This window comes from Populus nigra, chromosome 12 (genome assembly GCF_951802175.1).
Source record: "Populus nigra chromosome 12, ddPopNigr1.1, whole genome shotgun sequence".
NCBI classification, from domain to species: domain Eukaryota; kingdom Viridiplantae; phylum Streptophyta; class Magnoliopsida; order Malpighiales; family Salicaceae; genus Populus; species Populus nigra.
In genome coordinates, this window is record NC_084863.1 from 4,475,282 (window position 1) to 4,487,666 (window position 12,385).

Below are 12,385 nucleotides of genomic sequence, written 5' to 3' on the forward strand. Positions count from 1 at the left end.
CTCATTTTGTAATAAAAAGAGAAACATCATGTTAACGAAGGAATGATGTGCGCAAATTCAATTATTGTGAATATTAAGGAGTGATTTGATAAGTATTTTTGATAAAATTATCGTATTCTTACAATACAAAAACTGTCTGTCAACATAATTGAGGACGTGTTTAGGAGGAAAAATCAAGAAGAAAATGGCAAGATTTTCGAGCAAGAAATTAAGGGGACAGCAATGCGATCCCCTGTGATGAATCTGGACAGCCCTGCCTTCTACGTGAGGCAACAGCCATAGATACTGCCTTCTTTTCTCCGTGAATGGTGGGTCCTAATGAATTTAGTGGCGCTGACCCGGAGCCATAAAAGTAGAAAAATAAAATAAATATAAAGTAAAAAGATTTAAATTTTGATGAAAAGCTGATGGGAACATTTCTTTTAGATAATCCAGGCAGTAATATAGTTATAATATTATAGATTGATATTATCCGTATTTGAAGAGGGTTTAGAACACCTCTAAAGAAGTTCTCAAATAAGATTCTTAAAGATGATATTTCTCTTTTTCATGGTTCTCTGGGAAGCCATAAATCTATTAATGTCATTTATGATCATATTACACGCACCGCCATCTGTATTATGAACCCTATGTGGTGTATATTAGAGCTACCAACGCAATACCTAAGATCTTTCAAACTACAAATTTAAAGCCCGTGTAATGTAAACACAGAAGGCAGCAAAAAGATAAGTCTTATTTTGCTAGCTGCACACACAGTACAGACCTCAAGAACCAAATTGTAATTTATCTGAAACAGGATACCATGCTTAATTTGCGCAGAGGTTTTTGAAATTAAAAATGGAGTTGGTTTCCAAGTTGTGATACCGTGCGTGAACGGATCTCCGGATCATTGCCATAAGAATTTCACTCATAGCATGACAAGCTCCAGGCTACTGTCTATGATTTTACATGTGTTTTCTTAGGTCTGTGAGCCTATCAAAGTTATTCAGGTTCATCTTTGCGGTGAATGAAGTTCACAGAGAGGTGAGGTTCAGCTATTGCTAGTTTAAAGGGTGTTTTCATATAATATAACCACGGATATCACTTATCTTCGGAGCCTTTTTTGTACTCGAGGAAGACTACGAAGATGGAGGTGGCTGTCCTTACAGTTGCGACTGCATGTCACTCTATTCTTAGACTTTTGAAGATCACACTTGGTGTCCCTAGCTAGTCTTAGAATGGTGAGAGTGGACACCCCTACCAACTCTCTTGCATGCCATTCTCTTTTCTTAACAATTGGGCTTGTCTATATGCACTTTTTTTTTTACTTAGGGTATCCAGGTCAGCTTACGTGTGTCACAACTAATTTTTGGATTTATTAAACACCATACAAGTCCAATAGACAGGTAAAACACCGTAAAAATAATAAGCATACACGCTGAAGCTCGAACCTAGATGACATAAACAAGAAAACCTTATCTCTGTCGCTGGCCAATAGCCTCGGTGCAGCTTGTCTATATTCACTTGTTGGTATAGGTGGTGGTCCTCACTTACTGGGTAAGTTGTTGAAGATCGAAAGAAGCTGATGGAGCACCTGTCCAGGGATTTGTAACTCTCTCATGTCCTGGTTTTTTTGAATTATCAATCATGGAAAGAGTTGGAAAATGTGAAGTTGAACTGACTTTAAATTTTTTTAAAAACACCGTTTCTGCAGTAAAAATAAACAGGTTAAAGTGCAAACTTGAGAGGTGACATAATAAAAGCAACAGTGAAATTGGCTGTTTTTTTAAAATCGTTGTTTCAAGAGTTTAAGAAGAAAATAATTTAATGGATTGGGTGCTCAGTTGCTTTAAGTATCTCTACGAAGTACAAACTGTTTTGTTCATCTTCATCTGTCTGGTCAGATCGACAGAAAAGACCCTCTGCTTTGGAAGGACATCCATCATTTGTCTAAACACGGCCTTTTATGCGGCAGATTTCCTTCCACAGAATAATTGTTCAACTATCGAAGAAGACACAATCAGGACATCCAAAGAAGTTTTGAATGGCATAGCTTCTGAGAAGATGTACGGTCAAAATACAATTTGCTTGAAATCTGAATTTTTAAATTAAATTAAATCGGTGTAGAATTGAAACAAGGAGGAGTTTTGAAGAAAAGAAATCCTTATAAACTAGTTGAGAGCAAATTAGTTTAGGGCTTCTAGGGGATAAAATTGATGAATCCTCCAAACTTCAGGGAGTACTCTTATAATTCAACAACAAAAAAAAGTCGCTGATCCTCTCCGCATCATTTGCCAAACACTCGATGTCCACAGGTTGATTCACCACCGCCACACGATACAGAGAGAGAGAGAGAGAAATGCATGAACGATAATGCAAGCGCGCCTCCTCCTGGTGGGATCTATCCCCACCACAATCGACGCCTCTGCTTCATTCTCCTCCTCCAGCTCCATCATCACCGGTGGCCACAATTCCCTGATCGGTAGCTGGACCCACCATCCTAACCTCGACAATAAATCCCGCCATCGCAAAAACAACAAATGGGGCCCAACGGTGGTAGTTGCATCATCATCGTCATCATGGGCAGCAATCAACGGCGGCGAGCAAGACCATTACGCGGTGCTGGGACTCGAGCGGACCGCCACTTCAGCCGATATTAAAAAAGCTTATCGCTTTCTTGCTCGAAAGGTAATTCTAATTATGCAGTAATTGTTTTTTTTTTTAAGTTTGTAAATCTTAGCTATTTTTAATTCGAATACTAATCATTGTTTGCAATTTTGGAGGTTTTAGGTTTGTGTTTGATTTCAAGAACCTGTTTCTTGTACATAAATTTGGGACAAAAGAGTTTATGTAGTAATGTTTGAAGGTTAATTAATTATAGGTTTTTTTAAAAAAACTGGGTCTTGTTTAAAATTAAGTTGTGGGTTTAATGCTAGCTAAGGTAATCTACAGAGTTGTGTTTGGTTAGGTTTTGAGCTCCTAAAACTTTTACTTGATGAAACAGTATCATGGAGATTTTTCCATGTTGCATCGCGGGAGGTATAATTAAACTTGAATATTTCATTGGCGAGTTTATCAAAGGAGGGTTGTTTATTGTCATCCGTGTGACTCCATATGGAATGTGCTTAAAAAGGGCTACCACTTCTGCGTTGGTTTGCGGTTATGCAGTAAGAGTTGAAATGCTGTGTTAGAAATAGATGGATGAGATTGTTGGAAGATGATTCATACTAGAATGTGCTTAAAAAGGGCAGCTGCTACAGGATAAAATGCCTTGGTTTATATTTTGTTGCTTCAAACAATCGTGTTGGTTTGAAGGAGATGTATACAGTTGATTAATAATTTAGTTTTTTAGGGTTTCCATGGTCATTGTTGGTTGGTTATGCCAGAAGACATTATAAAAGGAATTGTGCACTTTTGTTTCTCCACGATTTACTACAGTGCTCATGGCTCCAAGCAGTGGCGTGATATCCACACACAAGCACGCACGCATCAGCTGCAATACTTCAGGGCCCAATGTCCTTGATCTTAACATCACTTGTTAAATTCATGCAAGTTACATTTTAACTCTCTCTCTCCCTCTCTCTCATATGATTCATGTTATTTATACCTTCTTTTAGCCTTGTGACTGAGGCTTTAGATATTGACTGCCATTTACCATGAATAATTACTTCTTCTAGATTCATTTTGTTTGAAAGGTTCATAAAAGATTACCATACTTTTTCAAGAACTATCCCCAAGATGTTTGCTAATGGTTTTCTCCTTGACACTTGTTCTTGTATTTTGGTTGCAGTATCATCCTGATGTCAGCAAGCATTCACAAGCTGGTGAGCTGTTCAAGAGCATTCGGCATGCATACGAAGTGAGAAATCCTTAATAACCTTCGTGGTGTTTGTTCTGCTAATACTGATTTTATTAGAATTATAACAGCTTAAAATAGTCTATATTCCTATCTGGAGAAAAACAAGCATGGGTGCAGTGGGGTAGGATGACAACCATTGTTGGACTGGAAAAATTCAAGCGGTGTACTAGTCTTGTTTTAAATTCTAGGCAACTTAGAGATGATTTGTTGTATGGAAAAATTAGAATATTGAAAAACTGACTTTTAATCACCGATTTTCCCCAAGTCCACTTGGAAATAGTAAGAGTGTCTGTTGATGAGATTTAAGGTCTTGACCGAGTGTAATGTAGTGGTTGCATTCTTTTCGTTTTTTTCCTTTTCTTTTTAGTTTCATGGGTATTGTATTATTTTAATTTCCATTTTCCAGACTGTATATTTACCTTCTCACAAACCATTTCTTAAATAGATACTCTCTAATGAAGTGACAAGGACTCAGTATGATCGAGTACTTAGGTTTCAAGAAGAAACTGGCAGGTCATATAGCAAAAACCAATACTATGCACCTGAAGTTGAAAACTGGGTAAGGATATACAGGTGGGCTGAAATGAAGCGGAAAACGAGGAGCGAGAGATATTGGGAGCATTATAACGTGAGTGAGGATCCTTCCTTCTACAGTGAGACAGAAGAGGAAGCCGAAGAAGGAAGCCTGGATCAGGAAAGAGGCCCTTTTAGCGAAGTGCTAAGATCTGCATTTATCTCTCTCTTCTTACTGCATACTTTTGGATCTCTATTATCTCTCGCCTTCAGCAGTCTCATGGCTTTGTTCGACAGACAATTGGATGCTGGGTATAAGATTGGTTATTTGATTGCATGGATTTTGGGTGGGAGAGGTGGGATTTCGCTTGTTCTGTGTCTCCAATTTGCTAGCTGGGCATGTGGAAAGAGGAGCAGCAGCATGGTTGCTCTGGTAGTGGTAGCCATGTGGGTTGGTTCAAATCTTGCTAGGTTTGCTCCACTCCCGCAAGGTGCTCTTGTTACACTTCTGTACATGTCTATTAAGCTGCAAGCGGACCTCAATTGAAGCGTTCGCTGCTGGTTGACCATCAGCATTGCATCAATGATATTTGCTCCTCCGAAAATCCTTTTTACTTGTGTTCTAATGCACAGCACAACATCTGTGCCAATTATTACATGGGATTCTTCTTCTTCGTTTTTTGATCCGGAGGCAAATTGGACCTTGTATTATATATGTATATATGTAAGAAATTTAGCCTGCTCTCATTCTCTATGCTGTCAATAGTCTGTCCTGCTCTCATTTCCTGAACTTTCATCTGCTCAAACACAGAAATTGAATCAAGAAATATTAAGGTCTTCAATTTGAAAGTTTCAGATTTAACTACTGGACTTTGATTATCTGCCTTAATATTTGAGTACAAGCACTGCCAATTTATGGCAATTCAAATAATGATAAACCTATTTTCATTAATCCATGCCTTAGCAGGAACAAAACACAGACCTTTCAATCCATGCCCTCTCATCCTCAACAGCAAGCGAAAGAGAGATTACAATTTTTTTCGCCCCCATGATACAGAGATTATTATTTTACTAAAAAGAAAAAATAAATCGGAAACGGCCATGGTCAAATCCTATAAGCTTTTCAATGTCTCATCTTTCTTCATCTCCTTACAATTCCTCCATAAGTACCTCCCACTAGCCATGTCGACAAATACCCAGAATCCATTTTGAATAATCTGAAAAGAAAACCCAGTAACGAACAATTATCAAGACTGGTACCAAGAAAAGGAGAAGAAAAGAATTCTTGATTGGACATAAATGATCATAAAGTTAAAGAATTCATTCTCGATGGAAACATACCCTTTTGAAATTGAATTCTTGTTTCTCTCTCAAAGAAGTCTTTTCAGCAGTTGAATCATCGGAAACAAAATCATCAATCTCGGGCGATGATCGTACAGTCCTCCATGCAAAATATCCAGCTAAAACGGCTGAGAAGAACACCAAGATAAACCTTAAAGGACACATATCAATCTTCCGAGAAACACCAAAACAAGAAACCCTTTGCGTCTGTCTTGCAGTAATTAAACGAAGAGAGGTTGAGCCGACTTTCCGTTTCTGCACCCCCTTCTCCTTCTCAATGCCTTTGCTTTATCAAATGCAAGGATTGTTGAAATCGCGTTTTTGGTTGAAAAGAAGCTCCTAAATCTTTACGAAGTCAATGGCAGCTCCACCGATCACCTACCGCTACGTGTGCGCCCACAATCATCTGCTGGCACATAATGACATTTGTGGTAGCCATTTTCTGGTGGTAATGAATTTGATAATACGAAGCGATCAACTGTCAATAGTTTAGGCTTGAAATGTCCAAAGCAAGCCTGGATCATGAATGAAGAAGTTTTCTTTCCATTTTTTTTTTCTCAAAGTCAAAAATGATGAGCATATATTTGTGATGATTGGGAGTTAAATTGGATGAATAATTATCTTTAATGGAGGGCCGATGTTTTAGAGTTTTACAGCACAATACTACTAATTTAGTTTATTGATTATATGTTTTACTTGCAATCCGAGTTTGTTAATAATTTTTTAGCCCTAAATAACGCATTAATTAACCTAAATCATATGACCAATTTTCATCAAGTAAAATACATAGAAATGTTTTGCATTTATCGAATAAAATTAATCAAGGTAATCTTAGGAAAAAATATTACACAATTATTTTATACCTATATTAAAAAATTATTTATATATATTCAAGTATGAAATTCCGTTCCTAGAGGACGTAGCGTGATAGTAAAGTGTTTGAGATCTACACAGCAAATCTCGAGTTCGAGTCAGAGCGTGCATCTCTTGTAAGAGCTTGGGACAGTCGGGATTTTACTCGCTCATCTATACCCACAAAATATATTTTCTAAAAAATAAAAAAAAAATATATATGGAGTTCCATCAGGTTGGATAATACCCCTCCGCCTCCATACTCAAACAAATCGGGTATTATTTCCCATTTTCACCTTCATCCCGTAAAAATAAAAGTCTCTCCATACTATTTTCAGTCGGTAAATGGAGGTGGACGTTCAGGTATATATATATAGTTATTTCAATAGTTGCGGGTTTAATAAAAAAAAAATTATGAAAACAAAATATACAGGTCTTTAAAATTTGTGTTTTTTTGTTTTTGTATAAATTCTAAAAGTAAATTAAAAATTCTATGTATGCATTTAATTACATATATTAAAAATTATATGTGTTTATAAATACAAAAATAAAATGTTAACGAGTTTACTCAACTCGTCTTACTGTAGGTCGAATAATTTTATTAACATAAAAGAATTAATATGTAGGTGTTATTAACACGTTTCTTGACATCGAGTAAAAAATATTGCTATAAATAAAAAAAATCAATGCTTGGATATAATAAAATATAGTTAAGATTATATGTATTAATAAAAACATGTAAGATATCAAGTTAATTTTTAATATAGCAAAAAAATAGAATAATATTGTAATTTCTATATTGAAACATCATTTCTTTATTCTTTGTATAATAATTTTTCAAAAAACAATGTAAAGAAAAATAATTAAAAAAATTAAAGATAAGAACGAAAAGTGTAGACTAATAAATATTTAAAGTGTAAAAAATAAAAAAAATATTTTAAAAAAATAATTAGGCCAAGTATAAAATAATAAAAATACCCAAGTACAAGGGAAAAAAATAAAAACACTTATCTTCTAAAAAAATTAAAATTAAAATTTTATTACCACCACATTACCACTGCAATAAAACAAAATCGACAGAATTTACAATAATCTCAGGCTTCTCCCCTTGTCCTGAGAGGTGAGCTTTTCTATTTTAGATGGCAACTGATAGAGTGTTGGAGTTCGGCCCACACCGCCGGCCTTTCGCAAGCCCTCATTTTTATTTTTATTTAATGAACAGCGGGGACAACAGGGCACTGCAACTGAGCTATTTGATGCAGCAGAGTTTATTTTTTAAAACATTTTTTATTTAAAAATAATATTTTAAAAAAATTATTTTAATATTAACATATTAAAATCATCCAAAAACAATAATTTAAAACTAAAAAAACATTTAATTATTTTTAAAAAATAATTTAACCACAGTGCAAAATAATATCTTAAAATGTTGGGCTAATGTGCTTCCTCTTGCCTTCCTATTGATTTTGTATTCTTCTAGATATTCAAGGTTTTTTTCTCTAAAAGCACATATCTCTAATAGACACACCAGAGGGGTCTTATTTATTTTTTATTATTATTTTTATTATTATTATTATTGTGTTTGGCTATGTTATTATAATTTTATTTAAAGAAATTCATAATTTGTAGCCTGGTTCTAAGAATATAGATTATACATATGGTACGGTTTGCATGTCATTAAGCCTGCATATATATAGGTTTACAATCATAATTATAATTACTTTATTTTTTCCGATCAATTGAAAAATAAATAATCCTTATCTCTTTTTTTATTGTGTTTTTTTTTTAATTAAAACGCTAATGACGAAATGGCCATTTGTTTTTCTTTTTATAAAAAAAGAGATTTATTTGAAATATTTTGAATTGAGTACATATTGTCAATAGGATTGTAAATTTATTTTTAATGGTAAGGAATTATGTCATCATTATTATCCATTCATTTCTTCTATTTTGAATTGAGTACACTTTCTATACTAAAAAACGTGTGGTGTTTTTTTTATTTATTATTTCCCCCTTTTCTTCTCCTTTTATTTTTGTCATTCTTTTTTTAATTTTATTTTTAATATTTGCTTGATTTTGAATTTATCTTCATAAATTATTTTAGTTTATTTTTATGAGGTTATTGCAATCTCAAATAGATATCTCGACATTTAATTTGTATTTAATTTTATGAGCATCTATTTTTTTATCATATAATTAACTAAAAAAATAATTGTTTAAAAAAAACAAGTTCTTAAACCCAATATAATCTATCACCCAGATCGTGGATTTGACAGGTTAAGCCACAAAACCTGCGTCGATCCAATATGTTATTATTTCGATATTTTTAAAAAGATCATCTTGAATTTATTTTTTAAAAGTCAATCCATGCTTTTTATCGATTGTCTAGATTGTCTTTGGATCTACAAATCAACTAGGTCACGTGGGGGCAACATTTACATGATTTAATTTTAAATTTGTCTAAGTAAAGAATCAGGCTGAAAATTAAGTTTTAAAATTGATTCGTTGAGTTGGATTTAATAAAAATATCAAATAATTTGGGTTTGATTTACGGAGTATTTGATGGAAATCTCAATTGTGAAAGTGTTATATTTTTTTAAATTTTTTTTGTAATTTTGTAAATAATCTAATTGTTTTATTGATTTATTTTTGCTAAACTATGATTTTTAAAAAAAAAGAAAAAATAGAGACAGTGAAATAATGACATAAGTAGAGGGTGATTTTGTCTTTTAATCCTTATCTTTAATTGCAAATAGACGATGGATGAGGAGGTCTCATGTTATACTCAAGGTCTATATCATACAGAATGACAAAGAAAGTTCTTTAATCAAAACAATCCAAGCTCTGGCTGCTGTAATGGTGACCATTGCAGCAAAAAGCAAATGTTTTTATTTTTTATAAAGATCCAAAGACAAAAGTTCGTGCTTCTTTACTGTAATGGAATCTATGTGACGGCTAGAAAGCTATAGTTTCAAGTTTAATACACACGTCTGAACTCTAATATTGGATAAATCTTAATCAAAATTACAAAAATATATAGTTTTATTCGGTAAAAGTTCAAAAACAATTATAATATTTAATTTGGGCAAATGGGTAGTCGTCAGCATGTGATGTGATTCCAAACAAGAAGATATATATTTTTTTTAAACATTGGTGTTCGAGTTAACTTGTGTACACCTTAACTAATCCCACGAGTACTGAAGTTAACGACCATGTAAGTCTGCATTGGCCATCATATAAGTAATCATAAGGCTCAAATCTGAGACTACAGAAGAAACAAATCTCTTAATCTCAAGTTTTTAATACTGGACTACCACCTAGATAATTAATAAAAAGACATTATTGCACCGAAGCTTGTAGCCCAGCAGCAGAGACAAGGTTTCCTTGCCTCTGTCACCTGGGTTCGAGCCTCAGAGCGCACGCCTGTCACCCCCGCTGTGTCTTACCTGTCTACTGGGTTTGTAGGGTGTTCAGTGGGTCCGAGAATTAGTTGTGGTGCGCGTAAACTAGTCCGAACACCCGAGTTAAAAAAAAATAAAAAAATAAAAATACATTATTATTTACATAGATTCTGAGACGGATTTCCATCAACATTCATTCTCCCTCGCTAGTGGCCTCTCCCATTACCATACCCTTCATCCCTCTTTGTTTTCAACACCGTGGTCCCATTGTTTTTTTATTTTTTAATTGTTCTGTATATTTGTTGTTGTGTTTATAGAATATTTTTTAATTATTTTATTTTTTATTGTTTTTCAATTATTTTGATGAGTTAATATCAAAAATATTTTTAAATAAAAAAATATAAAAAAATAATTGCTATCCTAGTCTCAAATATCTCGTAAATCTCACCACTACTATCTCTTTAGATTTTAGTAGCCATTTTAAATGAAAGAATTCAAAAGGAAAAAGAATCAACCTCTCTTTTACAGGGTACTATTCACTTTATTCGATTGATCAACTTGGTTAATTTCTAGTGTAGTTCCTACAGGGAATACATTTTCTTGCTCACCCCAAAACATCAAAATAGCAGTCTCATTTTCTTCAAGCCACCTACCTCACAATGAGAATTCTCACGTAAAAATAATTTTCTTTTTTAATTGAAACTAGGCCGAAAAAGAAAGAGAGAAGACAGATATATTTGCAGGAAGTTTCCTTAATTCTGCAGAAAGTGAGAGTGTTGATTTCCTCAATAACGAATATAAAACTCAAGATACCCTCTCAATCTTTATTATTGTTTCGAATCTGGGTCTTATTGGAACCCATCATTGGAACTACATGGAAAATATAAAACGATCGATCGAGCCCTAGAATTCTTTGCATGTAAACAAGAAGCTTTTGCGGGTGGATAATGGAGGGGCCGGAAAGGGCTCAGTGGGGATCACTTTACATTTTCCTTTATCTCAAAGCACACTTTCAGGTCAGGGCAATGGTTTTCCAAGAGTTGATGTAGTGGAATCCATCTTTTTGACCCTTGATCTCCGTCTCCAGCTGCTGAACTTCAGTATTACAAACAAAAATTAAGATAAACAGCAATGGTTTTCTAGGCCCAGCTAGCTTTTATAAGGATCAGCAACAACTTTATAATGATAGTCGACTCTTGCATTAACAGGGAGAGTTGCTTCCCATTTGCCAATAATTCTTGACTGTGGTCGATAAGTCTCATTCAAATTGGAAACAAAGATTAAACATAAGGGTTTCTATCTTTAAAAAAAAAAAAACAGAGAGAGCATAATTGGGTCGGATAAGATTTAGGTATCTTAAACATTATATCTTTTACGTTTGAAGATGTTTTCACTGCATTTATATCAAGTCGAAGTTTAAAATATTTCTGTTCATGGGAATTATATATATATATATATATAAAATTCGACCATCGAGTTGAGTTTTAAAATTATAACAATAATCATTTTTATCTTTATGTTGATCTAGATTAGTGATCAACCCGACTTGGGTTTAGCTCTGAGTTGACCCCCTAGTTGAGTTTTAGAACTATGATAATAATAATAATAATTTTTATCTTTATATTGACATGGGTCTTGTCTCGGGTTTGCCCTCTAATCAAGTTTTAAAACTCTGATAATAATGATTTTTATTCTTAGATTGACCTACATTAATGATCAACTCGACCAATGACACGGGTCGATTCTCCTATTCGAGTTTCAAAAATTATGTTGGCTAGATCAACCTGAATTAACCATTTTACAGAGAATTGGACTTGATTGTCCTACCCTTTTTAATTGGAAAAATAACTTCTCAATATATATAATTTGACCCTCAAGTTGAGTTTTAAAATTATGATAATAATCATTTTTATCATTACGTTGATCTGGATCAATGATCAACCCGACTTGGGTTTAGCTCCGAGTTGACCCTCTAGTTGAGTTTTAGAACTATGATAATAATAATAATTTTTATCTTTATATTGACCTGAGTCAATGATCAACTCGACTTATGACTTGGGTTTTGTCTCGGTTTTGCTCTCTAATCAAGTTTTAAAACTATGATAATAATCATTTTATCATTATATTGACCTGCATTAATGATCAACTCGACCAATGACACGGGTCGATCCCCCTAGTCAAGTTTCAAAAATTATGTTGGCTAAATCAACCTGAATTAACCATTTTACAGAGAATTGGACTTGATTGTCCTACCTTTTTTAATTGGAAAATAACTTCTCAATTTAAACAACCTTAGATGGGATAAAAACTGATATTTATACTATTTGAAGGTACACCAAACAACTTCACAAAAACAATTATCATGTCTAGTCCTTCTTTGTCCAGCATACTAAATACTACCTTATTAGTCTTTCAAGCCCAGCATCAATAATTACAAATT

The 12,385-nt window shown here is 33.7% G+C and overlaps 2 protein-coding genes across 2 annotated transcripts; one reads left to right on the top strand and one right to left on the bottom strand.

Annotated features, from left to right (window-relative positions):
• Positions 1–1,993: 1,993 nt before the first annotated feature.
• LOC133670060 (uncharacterized) lies at positions 1,994–5,098 on the top strand. Its single transcript, XM_062090484.1, has 3 exons — positions 1,994–2,667; positions 3,770–3,838; positions 4,284–5,098. Exons 1-3 carry the CDS (start codon positions 2,353–2,355, stop codon positions 4,896–4,898), a joined length of 999 nt encoding a protein of 332 aa, XP_061946468.1. The 5' UTR covers positions 1,994–2,352; the 3' UTR covers positions 4,899–5,098.
• Positions 5,099–5,279: 181 nt separating this feature from the next.
• Positions 5,280–6,256, bottom strand: LOC133670061 (uncharacterized). The gene is made up of 2 exons (XM_062090485.1): positions 5,693–6,256; positions 5,280–5,568 (listed from the first exon to the last, which is right to left on the bottom strand). The coding sequence occupies exons 1-2, from the start codon at positions 5,855–5,857 to the stop codon at positions 5,464–5,466; spliced, it is 270 nt and encodes an 89-aa protein (XP_061946469.1). The 5' UTR covers positions 5,858–6,256; the 3' UTR covers positions 5,280–5,463.
• Positions 6,257–12,385: the final 6,129 nt, after the last annotated feature.

What these genes read in the sequence shown, in the direction of transcription:
- LOC133670060 (XM_062090484.1), top strand. Translation starts at nt 2,353, where the DNA reads ATGCAAGCGCGCCTCCTCCTGGTGGGATCTATCCCCACCACAATCGAC. An exon ending in ATCGCTTTCTTGCTCGAAAG is followed by an intron (nt 2,668 to 3,769) that starts GTAATTCTAATT and finishes TTTTGGTTGCAG; the next exon opens with TATCATCCTGATGTCAGCAA. An exon ending in GCATTCGGCATGCATACGAA is followed by an intron (nt 3,839 to 4,283) that starts GTGAGAAATCCT and finishes TTTCTTAAATAG; the next exon opens with ATACTCTCTAATGAAGTGAC.
- LOC133670061 (XM_062090485.1), bottom strand. Translation starts at nt 5,857, where the DNA reads ATGTGTCCTTTAAGGTTTATCTTGGTGTTCTTCTCAGCCGTTTTAGCT. An exon ending in AAGAATTCAATTTCAAAAGG is followed by an intron (nt 5,569 to 5,692) that starts GTATGTTTCCAT and finishes TTTTCTTTTCAG; the next exon opens with ATTATTCAAAATGGATTCTG.